The sequence below is a fragment of the Pezoporus wallicus genome, unplaced genomic scaffold, assembly GCF_028554395.1.
Source record: "Pezoporus wallicus isolate ANWC-B61680 ecotype Strahan unplaced genomic scaffold, APGP_CSIRO_Pwel_v1 contig_14429, whole genome shotgun sequence".
NCBI classification, from domain to species: domain Eukaryota; kingdom Metazoa; phylum Chordata; class Aves; order Psittaciformes; family Psittacidae; genus Pezoporus; species Pezoporus wallicus.
The window spans coordinates 1-19,905 of NW_026635833.1; the positions used below are offsets into that span (position 1 = coordinate 1).

General features: G+C 54.9%; 1 protein-coding gene across 1 annotated transcript; it reads left to right on the forward strand.

The window, feature by feature from the left end:
* Positions 1 to 941: 941 nt before the first annotated feature.
* On the forward strand, positions 942 to 19,581 carry AHNAK (AHNAK nucleoprotein). Its single transcript, XM_057398355.1, has 7 exons — positions 942 to 1,156; positions 1,326 to 1,479; positions 2,572 to 2,762; positions 2,844 to 7,919; positions 8,082 to 10,053; positions 10,276 to 13,358; positions 13,407 to 19,581. Exons 2-7 carry the CDS (start codon positions 1,326 to 1,328, stop codon positions 19,488 to 19,490), a joined length of 16,560 nt encoding a protein of 5,519 aa, XP_057254338.1. The 5' UTR covers positions 942 to 1,156; the 3' UTR covers positions 19,491 to 19,581.
* The last annotated feature ends 324 nt before the right edge of the window (positions 19,582 to 19,905 follow it).

Genomic DNA, 19,905 nt, shown 5'->3' on the forward strand with positions numbered 1-19,905 from the left:
TCCGTGGCTGCGGTGATGGGGTTGTGGGGGGGGACGGGACACACACGATGTGGGATGGGACCCACCCCCCCCCCCCCCCCCCTCCAAGGTCACCTCATCCAGCCCCAGGCTCCATTGGGGCCACCCAATTCCCCCCTTGGGACCACACGTCCCGGATGGAGATGCCGCCGCCAGCACCCTCATGGGGTCAAGGTGCTTCCTAATGGGATCCTCCTGCACCCATCAGTGCCTGGGGTGGTTCCTCCCCATGGAGCAGGTCCAGCCCAGAGCACCCAGCAGCAAGGGCACGCTGGGGGCTCAACCCTGTGGCCATCAGGACCACCAGGGCCTTTGCTCCAGCTCTTGGTGCATGGGGTTGGGGGGGGCACATCCAGGTTCTTCTTGGTGGCTACACCACGAGGTTCCTCTCAGCCCCCTCTGGCGTTACCGGATGCTCCCAGTTTGGTGCCATCGGCAAACTGGAGCTCCCATCATCCAGGTGGTTAAAACCCTCCCAGTTGCCACCAGTGTCCTCCGGCTGCTCCAAGAGGTGGTGGAGTCTCCATCCTTGGAGATACCCGCATCCTTCAGGACCATCCCCCATGGACCGGATCGTCCCGTCCCACCTCAACCAGCCCCTGCTCGCTGTGGGGTTTCTCTGGGGCTCCATGGTTGGACAAGGCCCTGAAGGGCAATGCCTCCATTGAGCTCTCCATGCTGGGGAGCCCGGTGTCCTCACTGGGTTTGGTCCTTCTGAACCTCCCAGATCATCCATGTATGGATGAGCTCCATGGGGTTGCATGCTTGACCCATGTCCTGATGTGGAATGAGCTGCTCTGAGGTTTAGATCCATGGCTGGTACCTGTAGGAAAGGCATCTCCAGCAGCCAAGGCCTTTGGTCGGGTCAACCCTTGGCCATGGTGGCTCTTCTGCATCTTCTTGCTGCTTGTCCCATTGACCACCACCACCCAACGGGGTGGCCGGGCCGCGCTTTGGCTCCCATCTGGGTGCTCAAGGAAGGGAGGAAGAGGCGACGGGAGCAAGGCTGGAGCTTCACGGGGACCTCTCCAATGTCTCCTCCAGGCTGGGAAGGTGACGCAGGAGCTGCCACAAGGTCCACAAGCAAAGGCCGAGGGATTCCTGGGGCGGATCCAGCCGGGAGCAGCATCCCAGCAAGGTCAGTGGGGCTTCAAGCCCCACATCCATCTCCTCCATCCCCCCAGGCCAGGCTGGGTGTGGGTCTGGGTTTGGTTGGCGCTCATTGCAGCAGGGGTTGGACTTGGAGCCCTTGGAAGATCCCTTCCAGCACCACCCATTCCCTGACCCTTCCCTTCTCCCGTCGCCAGATGGAGAAGGAGGAGGAGACGCGGGAGATCCTGCTCCCCAACTGGCAGGGCAGCGGCTCCCATGGCATCACCATCGACCAGACCGATGACGGGGTCTTCATCAAGCGGGTGCAGCAGAACTCGCCGGCCGCCAGGATGGGCGTCGTGAGGGAAGGTGGGACCCGGGCTGGGTCCTTTGGGGGGGGGGGGGAAGGGTGAGAACCTGCCCTTTGTGCTGTTCCCACCCCTTCCTTGGACCCAAACCCCATTTCCCACCCTCTTCTTTGTCCATCACCCCATTTCCCACCTCCTTCCTTCATAACCCATTTCTCACCTTCCCCTTTGTCCATCACCCATTTCCCTCCTCCTTGGTCCATGACCCATTCTCCCCCCCCCCTTGCTCCGTCACCCCAATTCCCAGCCCCTCCTTGTTCCATCACCCCATTTCCCACCCCCTCCCCTCTCTCCATCACCCCATTTCCCTCCTCCTTGGTCCATGACCCATTTCCCCCCCTCCCCCCCCTTGCTCCATCACCCCATTTCCCTCCCCCTCCTCTCTCCATCACCCCATTTCCCACCCCTTCCTCTCTCCATCACCCCATTTCCCACCCCTCCTTGGACCCAAACCCCATTTCCCACCCCCTCCTCTCTCCATCACCCCATTTCCCACCCCCTCCTCCCTCCATCACCCCATTTCCCTCCCCCTCCTCTCTCCATCACCCCATTTCCACCCCCCCTTCACCCCATTTCCCACCTCCTTCTTGGACCCAAACCCCATTTCCCACCCCCTCCTCTCTCCATCACCCCGTCTCCCACCCCCTCCTCTCTCCATCACCCCATTTCCCACCCCCTCCTCTCTCCATCACCCCATTTCCCACCCCCTCCTCTCTCCATCACCCTGTCTCCCACCCCCTCCTCTCTCCATCACCCCTCCTCTCTCCATCACCCCATTTCCCCCCCTCCTCTCTCCATCACCCCACCCCCTCTCTCTTCCCACCCCCTCCTCTCTCCATCACCCCATTTCCCACCCCCTCCTCTCTCCATCACCCCATTTCCCACCCCCTCCTCTCTCCATCACCCCATTTCCCACCCCCTCCTCTCTCCATCACCCCATTTCCCACCCCCTCCTCGCTCCATCACCCCATGTCCCACCCCCTCCTTGGACCCAAACCCCATTTCCCACCCCCTCCTCGCTCCATCACCCCATAGCTCAATCACGGTCGCTCCCCACCTCCCTGACCCCTCTCCCTCTGCTCGCCCCACGCAGGGGACCAGATCGTGAGCGCCACGGTCTACTTTGACAACCTGCAGTCGGGGGAGGTGGCCCAGCTCCTCACCACCATGGGGCACCACACGGTGGGCTTGCGCCTGCAGCGCCGAGGGGACAAGTCCCCAGGGCCGGGACAGACTTGGCCCCACGACGTGTTCATGGGGGGCAGCAGCCCTGAGGTTGTGCTGGTGAGTGATGGGCGATGGGGCTGGGAGGAGGAGGAGGAAGAGGAAGAGTCGTGGTGCTGATGAAGGTCTCTTGGCTTCCAGAGTGGAGATGATGAGGAATACAGGAGGATCTACACCACGAAGATCAAGCCGCGGCTCAAGTCGGAGGAGGTGCTGGAGGTGGAAGGTGCTGGGGTGCAGAGCAGCACCATCACCGTCACCAAGAGGATGACAGCCTACACCGTCGATGTCACCCGCCACGACGGGGCCAAAGGCGTCGACGTCGTCGGAACAGACTTCAAGGTCCGCATCCCGACCCAGGAGCTCAGCCATGGCATGGAAACCAACGTTGATCCAGGGAAAGTCATCATGGATGCTCCAGGCCCGGCGGCCGGACCTTGTGCCCCAAAACTGGGAAAAGCCGGGATAACGGTGTCGGGATCGATGGATGCTCCCGGTGGGGAAACTGGAAGCCCTATTGTGGTGGAGGTGCCGGGATACGACGGCTCCGGCTCGCTGTCGGTGGGGTCCCCGGGCGGCTCCATCCCCATTGGACAAACGGGATCCCTGGATGCGGGTTTCCACATCAAGGGGCCCCGGTTGGATGGGAAAGGCCCCGGTTCCAGCGTGGATGCTCAAGGGGAGCTGCCGGGGGGGAAGCTCTCAAACGCTGCTGCTGCCCCTTGTGTGCAGGGGGGGATCCAAGCTCCTGGTGTGGAAGTTTCCTTCCCAGCCATGGAAAGCCCAGCTGTGGACGTGGGAAAAATCCAGATTCCTGTGTTGAAAATGCCCAAATTCGGGTTCCCGGTCTTGGGCTCCGATGCTCCGGCACCACCAGCTCCATTCATGGACGTCCCCTCCTCATCCATCCAAGTCACAGGACCTGAAATCCCAGCTCCCTCCGTTGAAATCCCAGCTCCCTCCATTGAAATCCCATCCCCGCAGGTGGATGTGGGGCTGAAGGGAGCAGTGAAAGGCCCCGGTGTGGAGCTCCCAGCAGCCCATGTGGACATTCCCGGTGCCAAAGGGAAGCTCCGGATGCCAACCGTGAGCCTTCCCAAAGGTGCTGCTGTGGAAGCGGCGCTCCCGACGGTGGGACCGGCGGCACCTGAGGCCGATGTCGGCATTCCCGACGCAGCCATGGAAGGGGAATGGAAAGGCCCCAAGTTCAAGAAGGTGGAAACTCCTCAGATCTCCCTCTCGGATGTGAACCTGCAGCTGAAAGGCCCCCACGCAAAGGGCGATGCCGGTGTCACCGTGCCCAGGGTGGAAGGAGAAGTCAAAGGACTCGGCCCCAAGGGTCTCAAGGTGGACGTGAAGGCTCCTGGTGTTGAGTTTGAAAGCCCAGAGGGGCTCCTGAAAGGCCCTGGTGTATCCGCACCAGAGCTGGACCTCCATGGGAAGGGCCCTAAGCTCAAAGGAGACCTGGATGTTGCTGTCCCAAAGCTGGGTGCTGACTTGAAAGGACCCCAGCTCGACATCGGCGGCCCCAAGGTGGGAATGGCCATTCCTGATGTCAACGTTAAAGGCCCCAAAGTCACGATGCCGGAGGTGCACGTGAAGACCCCCCATATCTCCATGCCTGACATCGACCTGAACCTGAAAGGGCCCAAAGTGAAGGGAGACCTCGATGTTTCTGCCCCTAAACTGGAAGGGGAGCTCAAAGCCCCTGGGCTCGACATCAAAGGCCCCAAGGTTGACATTGAAGCCCCAGATGTGGACATTCATGGCCCTGAAGGCAAACTGAAGATGCCCAAGCTGAAGATGCCCAAGTTTGGGGTGAAGGGAGAGGTCCCCGATGTGGCTGTGACCCTTCCCAAGGGCGAGGTGGACGTCTCTGGTCCCAGGGTTGACATTGATGTGCCCAATGTGGACATCAAAGGGATAGAAGGAAAACTGAAGGGCCCCGAGGTGAAGATGCCCGAGATGCTCATCACAGCCCCAAAGGTCTCGGTGCCAGACGTTGACCTGAACCTGAAGGGCCCCAAGGTGAAGGGTGGTGTGGAGGTTTCCATCCCCACAGTAGGAGCTGATCTGAAGGGTCCAGAACTAGAGCTCAAGGGCCCCAAGGTTGACATTGAAGCCCCCGATGTGGACATTCATGGTCTTGAAGGCAAACTGAAGATGCCCAAGCTGAAGATGCCCAAGTTTGGGGTGAAGGGAGAGGCCCCCGATGTCGATGTGATGCTCCCAAAGGGTAAAGTGGACATCTCTGGCCCTGGCGTTGATGTTGACGTGCCCAGTGTGGACATCAAAGGGCCAGAAGGGAAACTGAAAGGCCCCAAGGTGAAGATGCCGGACGTGAGCTTCAAGACCCCCCAGATCTCCATGCCTGACATCGACCTGAACCTGAAAGGGCCCAAAGTGAAGGGAGACCTCGATGTTTCTGCCCCTAAACTGGAAGGGGAGCTCAAAGCCCCTGGGCTTGACATCAAAGGCCCCAAGGTTGACATTGAAGCCCCAGATGTGGACATTCATGGTCCTGAAGGCAAACTGAAGATGCCCAAGCTGAAGATGCCCAAGTTTGGGGTGAAGGGAGAGGTCCCCGATGTGGCTGTGACCCTTCCCAAGGGAGAGGTGGACATCTCCGGTCCCAGGGTTGACATTGATGTGCCCAATGTGGGCATCAAAGGGCTAGAAGGGAAAGGTCTCACACTGAAAATGCCCGAACTGAACATCCAGACCCCCAAACTGTCCACGCCAGATGTAGATCTCAGCTTGAAAGGCCCCAAAATAGACATGGAAGGTCCCAGAGTGGATGTTGAGATGCCCGAGGTGGACTTGGAATGTCCAGAAGGGAAAATAAAAGGCCCCAAATTCAAGATGCCCAAGCTCAATATCAAGACGCCGAAGATCTCGATGCCCGATGTGGATTTGAACTTGAAGGGGCACAAAGTGAAAGGAGAGGTGGACGTTTCTCTTCCAAAGGTAGAAGGTGACTTGAAAGAACCTGGTGTTACCATCAAGGGGCCCAAAGTAGATGTGGAGGTGCCAGATGTCAACCTGGAAGGTCCAGAAGCCAAACTGAAGATGCCCAAAATGAAACTGCCTCAATTCCATGTGTCTGGTCCGAAGATTGAGGGACCTGATGTGGACATCAATGTGCCAAAAGGAGAGATAGAAGTTTCGGGACCAGAGGTAGATCTTGAAGGGACAGAGCTGGATGTTGGAGGAGCAGAAGGGAAATGGAAAGGCCCCAAGTTCAGGATGCCGAAGCTGAATATCAAGACCCCCAAAATCTCCATGCCCGACGTAGATTTGAACCTGAAGGGACCGAAGGTGAAAGGAGAGATGGATGTCGCAGCTCCGAAGCTAGAAGGTGAATTGAAAGGTCCAGACGTAGACATCAAGGGGCCGAAAGTCGATGTTGAGGCACCCAACATTGATCTCGAGTGTCCTGAGGGGAAGCTGAAGGGCCCCAAGTTCAAGATGCCCGAGATGCACATCAAGGCTCCAAAGATCGCCATGCCTGACGTTGACTTCAACCTGAAAGGACCCAGCATGAAAGGGGACATCGAAGTCTCAGCTCCCAAGCTTGAAGGTGACCTGAAGGCTCCCGACGTGGACATCAAGGGCCCCAAAGTGCACATTGAGGCCCCAGACGTGAACATTCAAGGCCCAGAAGGGAAGTTCAAGATGCCCAAGTTCAAGATGCCCAAGTTCGGGATGCCGGGACTCAAAGCGGAAGGTCCAGAGGTGGACGTGAACCTGCCAAAAGGAGATGTTGATGTTTCTGGCCCAAAGGTAGATATTGAGATGCCAAGTGTGGACATTGAAGGTCCAGAGGGGAAGCTGAAAGGGCCCAAGTTCAAGATGCCCGAGATGCACATCAAGGCTCCCAAGATCTCCATGCCTGACATTGACTTGAACCTGAAAGGTCCCAAAGTGAAGGGAGATGTGGACATGTCACTACCCAAGGTAGAAGGTGAATTGAAAGGCCCAGAAATAGACATCCAAGGTCCCAAAGTTGATGTTGACCTTCCTGATGTTGAACTGGAAGGTCCCGAGGGGAAGCTGAAAGGTCCTAAGTTCAAGATGCCCGAGATGCACATCAAGGCTCCCAAGTTCTCCATGCCCGATGTTGACTTCAATCTGAAGGGGCCCAAAGTCAAGGGTGATGTGGATGTGTCTGTTCCAAAGCTCGAGGGTGACCTAAAATGTCCCGATGTTGACATCAAGGGCCCCAAAGTGGACATTGAGGCCCCAGATGTGAACATTCAAGGCCCAGAAGGAAAGTTCAAGATGCCCAAGTTCAAGATGCCCAAGTTCGGGATGCCGGGATTCAAAGCGGAAGGTCCAGAGGTGGATGTGAACCTGCCGACAGGAAGCCTGGATATTTCTGCTCCAAAGGTGGACATTGAGGGTCCAGAGGTGGACATTGAAGGTCCCGAGGGGAAAGTAAAAGGCCCCAAGTTCAAGATGCCCGAGATGCACATCAAGGCTCCCAAGATCTCCATGCCTGACATTGACCTGAACCTGAAGGGCCCCAAAGTGAAGGGAGATGTGGACGTGTCTCTACCCAAGGTAGAAGGTGAATTGAAAGGCCCAGAATTGGATATCAAAGGTCCCAAAGTCGATGTTGACCTTCCTGATGTAGAGCTGGAAGGCCCCGAGGGGAAACTGAAAGGCCCCAAGTTCAAGATGCCCGAGATGCACATCAAGGCTCCCAAAATCTCCATGCCTGATGTTGACTTCAATCTGAAGGGGCCCAAGCTAAAGGGAGATGTGGATGTGTCTGTCCCAAAGCTCGAGGGTGACCTGAAGGCTCCTGATGTGGACATCAAAGGCCCCAAAGTGGACATTGAGGCCCCAGACGTGAACATCCATGGGCCAGAAGGAAAGTTCAAGATGCCCAAGTTCAAGATGCCCAAGTTTGGGATGCCAGGATTCAAAGCAGAAGGTCCAGAGGTGGACGTGAACCTGCCCACAGGAAGCCTGGATGTTTCTGCTCCAAAGGTGGACCTTGAATGTCCAGAGGTGGACATTGAAGGTCCGGAAGGGAAACTGAAAGGCCCCAAGTTCAAGATGCCCGAGATGCACATCAAGGCTCCCAAGATCTCCATGCCTGACATTGACTTGAACCTGAAGGGCCCCAAAGTGAAGGGAGATGTGGATGTGTCTCTTCCAAAGCTCGAAGGTGACCTGAAGGCTCCTGATATTGACATCAAAGGCCCCAAAGTGGACATTGAGGGTCCCGATGTCAATGTTCATGGCCCAGAAGGAAAGTTCAAGATGCCCAAGTTCAAGATGCCCAAGTTCGGGATGCCGGGACTCAAAGCGGAAGGTCCAGAGGTGGACGTGAACCTGCCAAAAGGAGATGTTAATGTTTCTGGCCCAAAGGTAGATATTGAGATGCCAAGTGTGGACATTGAAGGTCCAGAGGGGAAGCTGAAAGGGCCCAAGTTCAAGATGCCCGAGATGCACATCAAGGCTCCCAAGATCTCCATGCCTGATATTGACTTGAACCTGAAGGGCCCCAAGGTGAAGGGTGGTGCTGATGTTTCTGTACCACAACTTGAAGGTGAATTGAAGGGACCTGATGTGAATATTAAAGGTCCGAAGTTGGATGTGGATGTTCCTGATCTTGATATTGAAGGTCCTGAGGGAAAATGGAAAGGGCCCAAGATAAAGATGCCCGAGATGCACGTCAAGGCTCCCAAATTCTCTATGCCTGATGTGGACCTCAACTTGAAAGGTCCCAAAGTGAAGGGTGAACTGGATGTTTCTGCTCCCAAAATTGAGGGGGACATCAAAGGGCCAGATCTGGAACTTAAGGGGCCCCAAGTGGACATAGATGTGCCTGACCTTGATATTGAGTGTCCCGAGGGGAAGCTGAAGGGTCCCAAGTTCAAGATGCCCGAGATGCACATTAAGGCTCCCAAGATCTCGATGCCGGACTTTGACCTGAACCTGAAAGGTCCCAAAGTGAAGGGGGACGTGGACGTGTCCGTGCCAAAGCTGGAGGGTGATTTGCAAGGTCCAGATATTGACATCAAAGGCCCTAAACTGGATGTGAATGTTCCTGACATTGACCTCGAGTGTCCAGAAGCAAAAATTAAAGGCCCCAAGTTCAAGATGCCCGAGATGCACTTCAAGACCCCCAAGATCTCCATGCCTGACATCGACCTCAACCGCAAAGGTCCCAAGCTAAAGGGAGACCTGGATGTTTCTGCCCCCAAACTGGAGGGTGACTTGAAAGGCCCCGATGTGGATATCAAAGGACCCAAAGTGGACATAGAAGCGCCTGATGTGGATATTGAGGTCCCAGAGGGGAAGCTGAAGGGTCCCAAGTTCAAGATGCCAGAGATGCATTTCAAAGCCCCCAAGATTTCAATGCCAGACTTTGACCTGAACCTGAAAGGTCCCAGAGTGAAGGGGGACGTGGACGTGTCTGTGCCAAAGCTGGAGGGTGATTTGAAAGGTCCCGACGTGGACATCAAAGGCCCTAAACTGGACGTTGACCTTCCTGATGTTGAACTGCAAGGTCCTGAAGGGAAACTGAAAGGCCCCAAGTTCAAGATGCCCGAGATGCACATCAAGACTCCCAAGATCTCCATGCCTGACATTGACCTGAACCTGAAAGGCCCCAAAGTGAAGGGAGATGTGGACGTGTCTCTACCCAAGGTCGAGGGTGACTTGAAAGGTCCAGAACTGGATGTCAAAGGTCCCAAAGTCAATGTTGACCTTCCTGATGTTGAACTAGAATGTCCCGAGGGGAAGCTGAAAGGTCCCAAGTTCAAGATGCCAGAGATGCACATCAAGGCACCCAAGATCTCCATGCCTGATGTTGACTTCAACCTGAAGGGGCCCAAGATAAAGGGAGACGTGGATGTGTCTGTTCCAAAGCTCGAGGGTGACCTAAAATGTCCCGATGTTGACATCAAGGGCCCCAAAGTGGACATTGAGGCCCCAGATGTGAGCATTCAAGGGCCAGAAGGAAAGTTCAAGATGCCCAAGTTCAAGATGCCCAAGTTTGGGATGCCGGGATTCAAAGCGGAAGGTCCAGAGGTTGATGTGAACCTCCCAAAGGGAGATATTGATGTTTCTGCTCCGAAGGTGGATGTTGAGATGCCAAGTGTGGACATTGAAGGTCCAGAGGGGAAGCTGAAAGGGCCCAAGTTCAAGATGCCCGAGATGCACATCAAGGCTCCCAAGATCTCCATGCCTGACATTGACTTGAACCTGAAAGGTCCCAAAGTGAAGGGAGATGTGGATGTGTCTCTTCCCAAGGTCGAGGGTGAATTGAAAGGCCCAGAAATAGACATCCAAGGTCCCAAAGTCGATGTTGACCTCCCTGATGTAGAGCTGGAAGGCCCAGAGGGGAAGCTGAAGGGCCCCAAGTTCAAGATGCCCGAGATGCACATCAAGGCACCCAAGATCTCCATGCCTGATGTTGACTTCAATCTGAAGGGGCCCAAGCTAAAGGGAGATGTGGATGTGTCTGTTCCAAAGCTCGAGGGTGACCTGAATGCTCCTGATGTGGACATCAAGGGCCCCAAAGTGGACATTGAGGCCCCAGATGTGAACATTCAAGGCCCAGAAGGAAAGTTCAAGATGCCCAAGTTCAAGATGCCCAAGTTCGGGATGCCGGGATTCAAAGCGGAAGGTCCAGAGGTTGATGTGAACCTCCCAAAGGGAGATATTGATGTTTCTGGCCCAAAGGTGGATGTTGAGATGCCAAGTGTGGACATTGAATGTCCAGAGGGGAAGCTGAAGGGCCCCAAGTTCAAGATGCCCGAGATGCACATCAAGGCTCCCAAGATCTCCATGCCTGACATTGACTTGAACCTGAAAGGTCCCAAAGTGAAGGGAGATGTGGACGTGTCTCTACCCAAGGTCGAGGGTGAATTGAAAGGCCCAGAAATAGACATCCAAGGTCCCAAAGTCGATGTTGACCTTCCCGATGTAGAGCTGGAAGGTCCTGAGGGGAAGCTGAAGGGCCCCAAGTTCAAGATGCCCGAGATGCACATCAAGGCACCGAAATTCTCCATGCCCGATGTTGACTTCAATCTGAAGGGGCCCAAGCTAAAGGGAGATGTGGATGTGTCTGTTCCAAAGCTCGAGGGTGACCTGAAGGCTCCTGATGTGGACATCAAGGGCCCCAAAGTGGACATTGAGGCCCCAGATGTGAACATTCAAGGGCCAGAAGGAAAGTTCAAGATGCCCAAGTTCAAGATGCCCAAGTTTGGGGTGCCGGGTTTCAAAGCAGAAGGTCCAGAGGTTGACATGAACCTGCCCACAGGAAGCCTGGATGTTTCTGCTCCAAAGGTGGACCTTGAAGGTCCAGAGGTGGACATTGAGTGTCCTGAGGTGAAGCTGAAGGGCCCCAAGTTCAAGATGCCCGAGATGCACATCAAGGCTCCCAAGATCTCCATGCCTGACATTGACTTGAATCTGAAGGGCCCCAAAGTGAAGGGAGATGTGGACGTGTCACTACCCAAGTTGGAAGGTGACTTAAAGGGCCCTGAAATAGATATCCAAGCTCCCAAAGTCGATGTTGACCTTCCTGATGTTGAACTGGAAGGTCCCGAGGGGAAGGTGAAGGGCCCCAAGTTCAAGATGCCCGAGATGCACATCAAGGCTCCCAAAATCTCCATGCCTGATGTTGACTTCAATCTGAAGGGGCCCAAGCTAAAGGGAGATGTGGATGTGTCTGTCCCAAAGCTCGAGGGTGACCTGAAGGCTCCTGATGTGGACATCAAAGGCCCCAAAGTGGACATTGAGGCCCCAGACGTGAACATTCAAGGCCCAGAAGGAAAGTTCAAGATGCCCAAGTTCAAGATGCCCAAGTTCGGGATGCCGGGATTCAAAGCGGAAGGTCCAGAGGTGGATGTGAACCTGCCCACAGGAAGCCTGGATGTTTCTGCTCCAAAGGTGGACATTGAAGGTCCAGAGGTGGACATTGAAGGCCCTGAGGGGAAGCTGAAGGGCCCCAAGTTCAAGATGCCCGAGATGCACATCAAGGCTCCCAAGATCTCCATGCCTGATGTGGACTTCAATCTGAAGGGCCCTAAGCTGAAGGGAGATGTGGACGTGTCTCTACCCAAGGTAGAAGGTGAATTGAAAGGTCCAGAACTGGATATCAGTGGTCCCAAAGTCAATGTTGACCTTCCTGATGTTGAACTGGAAGGCCCAGAGGGGAAGTTGAAAGGCCCAAAGTTCAAGATGCCCGAGATGCACATCAAGGCTCCCAAGTTCTCCATGCCCGACGTTGACTTCAACCTCAAGGGGCCCAAAGTTAAGGGGGATGTGGACGTGTCTCTCCCAAAGCTCGAGGGTGACCTGAAGGCTCCTGATGTGGACATCAAGGGCCCCAAAGTGGACATTGAGGCCCCAGACGTGGACATTCATGGCCCTGAAGGTAAAATCAAGATGCCCAAGTTCAAGATGCCCAAGTTTGGGTTGTCTGGGTTGAAAGGAGAAGGCCCAGATCTTGATGTCAACCTTCCTGAGGCCGATGTTGCTATTTCGGGTCCCAAGGTTGATGTTTCTGTTCCTGACCTGGACATTGAAGGGCCAGAAGGGAAATTGAAGGGCCCTAAATTGAAGAAGCCTGAGATTGGCTTCAATGTTCCCAAAATCTCCATGCCCGACATTGACTTACATCTGAAAGGTCCCAAAGTGAAAGGGGACATTGATCCTTCTATTCCCAAAGTAGAAGCTGAGCTGAAGAGTCCCAAGCTGGACATCAAAGGGCCAGAGGTTGAGGTTGAGGGACCAAAGCTTGATCTTGAAGGAAAAGGGAAAAAATCCAGGTTTAAACTCCCCAAATTTGGCTTTTCTGGCCCCAAAGTGCAAAGCCCTGAGGTGGACCTGAAAGTGAAGAAACCTGAGGTTGAGCTGTCCGGCCCAAAAGTTGATGTTGCTGCTCCAGAGGTGGATATTCAGGCAAAATCGAAGGGCTCCAAGTTCAAAATGCCTTTTCTGACCATTTCCTCACCCAAAGTCTCGATGCCAGATGTGGAGCTCAACCTAAAAGGGCATAAAGTGAAAGGAGACTTGGATGTTTCCAGCCCCAAGTTGGAAGGGGAACTGAAAGGGCCTGATTTGGACATCAAAGGCCCCAAAGTCAACATCGAGGCACCTGATGTGGATGTTCATGGACCAGAGGGAAAACTCAAGATGCCCAAGTTCAAGATGCCCAAGTTTGGGGTGTCGGGGTTTAAAGCAGAGGGGCCAGAGGTGGACCTCAGCATTCCCAAAGCAGAGCTGGATGTTTCGGGTCCCAAGCTGGATATCGAAGGTGCTGGCTTGGAGATAGAAGGTCCAGAGGGGAAGCTGAAGGGCCCCCACTTGAAGATGCCAGAAGTGAACATCAAAGCACCCAAGATCTCCATGCCTGACATTGACCTGAACCTGAAAGGTCCCAAAGTGAAGGGAGATGTGGATGTGTCTCTTCCTCAAGTGGATCTGAAAGGCTCAGATGTGACTGTGAAAGGACCCAAAGTGGATGTCGAGGTTCCTGACCTTGACATTGAAGGTCCCAAAGGCAAATTGAAAGGCCCCAAGTTTAAAATGCCTGAAATGAACATCAAAGGTCCCCATATTTCCATGCCAGATTTGGACTTGAATTTGAAAGGCCCCAAGTCCAAAGGGGGGGTAGACATCGACCTTTCCGTGCCAAAAATGGAAGGGGACTTGAGTGTTCCAGACGTTAACATCCAGGGACCAAAGGTTGACATTGATGCTCCCGAGCTGGATGTTGAAGGAAAACTGAAAGGTCCCAAGTTCAAGATGCCCGAGATGCACATCAAGGCTCCCAAAATCTCCATGCCTGACGCCAGCTTCAACCTCAAAGGTCCAAGCCTGAAAGGAGACATAGATATTTCCGCTCCAAAGCTCGAGGGTGACCTGAAGGCTCCTGACATCAGTATTGGGGGCCCCAAGGTCGACATTGAGGTGCCAGATGTGGACATTCAAGGCCCAGAAGGAAAGTTCAAGATGCCCAAGTTCAAGATGCCCAAGTTTGGGATGCCGGGATTCAAAGCAGAAGGTCCAGAGGTGGACGTGAACCTGCCCACGGGAAGCCTGGATGTTTCTGCTCCAAAGGTGGACATTGAAGGTCCAGAGTTGGACATTGAAGGTCCTGAGGGGAAACTGAAAGGCCCCAAGTTCAAGATGCCCGAGATGCACATTAAGGCTCCCAAGATCTCCATGCCTGACATTGACTTGAACATGAAGGGCCCCAAAGTGAAGGGAGATGTGGATGTGTCTCTCCCCAAGGTAGAAGGTGAATTGAAAGGTCCGGAACTGGATATCAAAGGACCCAAAGTGGACATAGATGTTCCTGATGTGGACATTGAAGGACCAGAAGGAAAACTGAAAGGCCCCAAACTGAAGATGCCTGAGATGCATTTTAAGGCCCCCAAGATCTCGATGCCAGACTTTGACCTGAACCTGAAAGGCCCAAAAGTGAAGGGGGATGTGGATGTGTCTGTGCCGTGTGTGGAAGGTGACCTGAAAGGCCCCAAAGTGGATGTTAAAGGTCCTGAGATGGACATTGGTGCCCCAGATGTTCAAATAGAGGGCCCAGAAGGGAAATTGAAGGGTCCCAAGTTCAAGATGCCAGAGATGCATTTCAAAGCCCCCAAGATCTCAATGCCGGACTTTGACCTGAACCTGAAAGGTCCCAAAGTGAAGGGGGATGTGGACGTGTCTGTGCCAAAGCTGGAGGGTGATTTGAAAGGTCCAGATATTGACATCAAAGGCCCTAAACTGGACGTTGACCTTCCTGATGTTGAGCTGGAAGGTCCAGAGGGGAAGCTGAAGGGCCCCAAGTTCAAGATGCCTGAGATGCACATCAAGGCTCCCAAGATCTCCATGCCTGACATTGACCTGAACCTGAAGGGCCCCAAAGTGAAGGGAGATGTGGACGTGTCTCTTCCCAAGGTAGAAGGTGAATTGAAAGGTCCAGAACTGGATATCAGTGGTCCCAAAGTCAATGTTGACCTTCCTGATGTTGAACTGGAAGGTCCCGAGGGGAAGCTGAAAGGCCCCAAGTTCAAGATGCCCGAGATGCACATCAAGGCACCCAAGATCTCCATGCCTGATGTTGACTTCAACCTGAAGGGGCCCAAGCTAAAGGGAGATGTGGATGTTTCACTTCCCAAGCTTGAAGGTGACCTGAATGCTCCTGATGTGGACATCAAGGGCCCCAAAGTGGACATTGAGGCCCCAGATGTGAACATTCAAGGCCCAGAAGGAAAGTTCAAGATGCCCAAGTTCAAGATGCCTAAGTTCGGGATGCCGGGATTCAAAGCGGAAGGTCCAGAGGTTGACGTGAACCTCCCAAAAGGAGATATTGATGTTTCTGGCCCAAAGGTAGATATTGAGATGCCAAGTGTGGACATTGAAGGTCCAGAGGGGAAGCTGAAAGGGCCCAAGTTCAAGATGCCCGAGATGCACATCAAGGCTCCCAAGATCTCCATGCCTGACATTGACTTGAACCTGAAAGGTCCCAAAGTGAAGGGAGATGTGGACGTGTCTCTACCCAAGGTAGAAGGTGAATTGAAAGGCCCAGAAATAGACATCCAAGGTCCCAAAGTCGATGTTGACCTTCCCGATGTAGAGCTGGAAGGTCCTGAGGGGAAGCTGAAGGGCCCCAAGTTCAAGATGCCCGAGATGCACATCAAGGCTCCCAAGTTCTCCATGCCTGATGTTGACTTCAATCTGAAGGGGCCCAAGCTAAAGGGAGATGTGGATGTGTCTGTCCCAAAGCTCGAGGGTGACCTGAATGCTCCTGATGTAGACATCAAAGGCCCCAAAGTGGACATTGAGGCCCCAGACGTGAACATTCAAGGCCCAGAAGGAAAGTTCAAGATGCCCAAGTTCAAGATGCCCAAGTTCGGGATGCCGGGATTCAAAGCGGAAGGTCCAGAGGTGGACGTGAACCTGCCCACAGGAAGCCTGGATGTTTCTGCTCCAAAGGTGGACATTGAAGGTCCAGAGGTGGACATTGAAGGTCCTGAGGGGAAACTGAAAGGCCCCAAGTTCAAGATGCCTGAGATGCACATCAAGGCTCCCAAGATCTCCATGCCTGACATTGACTTGAACCTGAAGGGCCCCAAAGTGAAAGGAGATGTGGACGTGTCTGTGCCAGGAGTCGAGTGTGAACTGAAGGGTCCAGAGGTCAACATCGGGGGCCCTAAATTAGACATCGATGCCCCCAGTGTTGATGTTGAAGGTCCAGAGGGGAAATTCAAGCTGCCCAAGTTCAAGATGCCCAAGTTCTCCATGCCAGGCTTCAAAGGGGAGGGAGTGGATGTGGATGTGAACCTCCCCAAGGGAGACCTTGACCTCTCAGGCCCCAGCTTGGATGTGGAGGCTCCTGATGTCAGTGTGGATGGAAAAGTCAAAGGTCCCAAATTTTCCATGCCCGAAATGCACATTAAGGCTCCCAAGGTCTCCCTCCCTGACGTTGACTTCAACATCAAAGGCCCCCAGCTGAAGGGAGGGGTGGATGTCTCTGGCCCCAGGCTTGAAGGTGATTTGAAAGCCCCCCAGATCGATGTGAAAGCCCCCAAAATCGACGTTGAGGTTCCTGATGTGGCCATTGAAGGTCCCGAGGGGAAGCTGAAGGGACCCAAGTTCAAGATGCCTGAGATGCACATCAAGGCCCCCAAGTTCTCCATGCCCGACGTTGACTTCAACCTGAAGGGCCCCAAAGTGAAGGGAGATGTGGATGTCTCTGCTCCAAAGCTGGAGGGGGATTTGCAGTGTCCAGAAGTTGACATCAAAGGCCCCAAGTTGGACATTGAGGCACCTGATGTGAACATTGAGGGGCCGGATGGGAAACTGAAAGGCCCCAAGTTCAAGATGCCCGAGATGCACATCAAGGCTCCCCATATCTCCATTCCTGACATCGACCTCAACCTGAAAGGCCCAAAGCTTGAGGGCAGTCTGAAGGGACCTGAGATCGACATCAAGGGCCCCAGAGTAAATATTGAGGGTCCGGAGGTCAACGGGGATGGCCTGGAGGGCAAAATGAAGCTGCCAAAACTGAAGCTGCCCAAGTTTGGCCTGAAAGGAGAAGGTCCTGATGTAGATGTGAACCTGCCAAAGGCAGAGGTAGATCTCTCAGGCCCCAAGGTTGATATCAGTGTCCCGGATGTGAGCATCGAAGGTCCAGAGGGCAAAGTGAAAGGCCCTAAACTGAAGATGCCCGAAGTGCACATGAACGTTCCCAAGATCTCGATGCCGGAGATCGATTTGAACTTGAAAGGCCACAAGACCAAGGGAGGCTTCGACATCTCCACCCCAAAGCTCGAAGGGAACCTGAAAAGTCCCGACATTGACATCAAAGGCCCAGAGCTTGGGATCAAAGGCCCTGAGGTTGATGTTGAGTGTCCTGACCTGAGCATTGAAGGCCTGGAGGCAAATGTGAAGGTTCCCAAGTTGAAGAAGTCAAAGTTTGGGTTCGGGATGAAGAGCCCAAAGGCAGAAGTCAAGGGCCCAGGGGCCGATGTGGATCTACCCGAGGCAGAGCTGAACGTGGAGGCACCGGACATCAACCTCGCAGGCAAGGGCAAGAAGAGCAAGTTCAAGATGCCCAAACTTCACATGAGCGGCCCTAAAGTCAAAGGCAAGAAGGGGGGGTTCGACATCAACGCGGCCGGGGGAGACCTCGACTTGGATGTGACCGCATCCGGACCGGATGCAGCAGCCAAAGGGGAGGTTACGGTGAAGTCCCCCAAAGGGAAGAAGCCGATGTTTGGGAAAATCTCCTTCCCCGATGTGGAGTTTGACCTGAAATCGCATCGGTTCCGAGGAGACGCTTCCATGGCAGCCCCCAAGATCGAGGGGGAGCTCAAAGGGCCGGAGCTGGACGTGGCTGTGCCAGCGTTCAAAGGGGACCTGAAAGGTCCAAGTCTCAACATGGACCTTGAAGCTCCTGATGTGAACGTGAAGAAGCCCAAATTCAACCTTCCCAGTGGGCAGATGGGAGCGGGGGGGTTGAAAATGGAAGGAGCCTCCATTGACGTTGCGGTTCCCTCGGTGTCGGTGCCAGACGTCGACTTCAATGTGAAAGGACCAAAGGGTGAGGTCAATGTTCCTGGAGCAGAACTGGAAGGTCCCGAAGGGAAACTGAAGTTGCCCAAGGTGGGGAAAATGGGTCTTGATCTGGGAATGCCGGATGTGAACCTGGATCTGTCTGTCCCAGCAATGGAAGGAAGCATGAGCCTCCCTTCGGCCGATGCCAGCCTCCGAGGGGTGGATGTGAAGCTCCAAGGGCCCCAAATCTCCGGCCCCGAGTTTGATGCAAACCTGAAAGGACCAAAGCTAAAGGGAGATGTGGACGCTTCGAGTTCCCTGGAAGGGCCCAAGGTCAGCCTGGATGCGCCGGGAATTGACCTGGGAGGTTTGGGAGGGAAACTGAAGCTGCCCAAGTTCAAGTCCCCAACGATGGAGGGACCGGACCTGAAGGGAGGCATTGAGTGCTCCATGGAGGCAAAAGCCCCGGGGGCAAATCTCAACCTGGGCACCGCAGGCATCGATATCAGAGGGCCCTCAGTGGATGTTTCAGCCCCAGATCTGGATGTGAACCTGAAAGGACCAAAGTTGAAAGGAGACTTGGACGTCCAATGCCCCAAAGCATCGGTGGACGTGTCCGACGCCGGCTTCGAGATCCTGGGTGGCACCATCAAGCTCCCATCCCTCAAACTCCCCCAGTTTGGGCTTTCCAGCCCCGGTGTGGATGGAGCCGATGTTGGCATCAACCTTGAAGGTCCCCAGGTGAAAGGAGGCCTGAAGGGCTCCGGCGTTGGGCTGGAAGGACCCAATGTGGAAGTGAAAGGGCCTCACATTTCCCTGCCAGATGCTGACCTGAAGCTGAAAGGACCAAACCTGGATGTCACCGGTGAGATCAGAGCTCCAAAAGTCAGCGTGGAAGCACCTCATGTGGGTATCAAGGAGCCCAGCGCTGGCATCCACGTGGATGCTCCGGCCATGGATGCGTCTGCCCTGAAAGGATCCGGATCTGGGTTGAACGTCAACGTGAAAGGGCCAAAGCTCCACATCAGCGGCTCAAAGGGAGGTCCCGGGGTCAGCGCAGGTGCCCCAGAGCCCAGTGTTGGCAAAGTTTCCTTCCCCAAGCTGCGGATGCCCAAGTTTGTGTTTTCTGACCCGGAGGTGAAGGGCAGGGAGATGGGGGTGGACGTGGAGTTCCCCGATGCCCACATCCAGGCCGGCGCCGCGGAGCTGGAGCTGGAAGACGCCGACGTCCGCCTGAAGAAATCCAAGCTCAAGATGCCCAAGTTCAACTTCTCCAAGCAGAAAGGGAAGAGCAGTGGGGCCCTGGGCTCCCCAGAGGCATCGGGATCCAGAGGGGACCTGAAGAGCTCCAAGGGCAGTCTGGGCTCAGCAGAAGGGGAGCTGGATGGGGCCGAGGCGCCGTCGGCCAAGGCCAAGTTCTCCTTGTTCAAGAGCAGGAAGACGCGGCACCGATCGTCGTCATTCAGCGACGAGCGCTCGGCCCATTCCCCGCCATTGGGAGCGCTGGAGCTGGACGCCGGTGACAAAGGCAAAGCGGGCAGGATGAAATTCGGGACGTTCGGGGGCATCGGCTCCAAAACCAAAGGCTCCTATGAGGTGACCGGCAGCGACGAGGAGCTGCCCAAGGCGCCTGGCGTCGCCAAGAAGTCGCGGTTGTCATCGTCCTCCAGCACCGACAGCGCGACCAAGGGTGGCTTCCGCATGCCCGGTGTGGAGCTGACGGTGGCCAAGAGGAAGGAGCAGCCGGGCTGCACGTAGGGGCCGTTGTATATAGGGAGCCCCATATGGGTCTGTAGATACGTTTTGTAGCTCGGGCTCCCCATCCTTCTGTAACCCCATATCCCAACCCTACAAAGAGCCAAGCGGGAGCTTCACCCGCACTCGGAATGTCGGCTTGTGCATGGAATGCTGAGAGCTGTGCCGGCTATTTTTGATATAACTCTTATTTCCCCCCCCCCCCCCTTGTTTGACCGGATATTTTCAGTGTTTTGGGTCATGGAAATGGGATTTTGGGTTTTTTTTTTTTGGTTCTTTTTCTTGCTCGGTGGGGGCTGAAGAAATGGAGCTTTAAGAAAAGGCACCCTGGAACGGAGCCGCGGGGCCGAGCCGCGTGATTCCCATGGTTGGGATGCACCAGGATATCGGATAACGGGGAGGGAAAAGGACAAGCTGT

Bases quoted from the DNA above. Each gene is read 5' to 3' on its own strand.
- AHNAK (XM_057398355.1), top strand. From the start codon at position 1,326: ATGGAGAAGGAGGAGGAGACGCGGGAGATCCTGCTCCCCAACTGGCAG. The intron at 1,480-2,571 runs GTGGGACCCGGG...CGCCCCACGCAG, and splicing joins GATGGGCGTCGTGAGGGAAG to GGGACCAGATCGTGAGCGCC. The intron at 10,054-10,275 runs GCCCAGAGGGGA...TGAACATTCAAG, and splicing joins CCCTGATGTAGAGCTGGAAG to GCCCAGAAGGAAAGTTCAAG.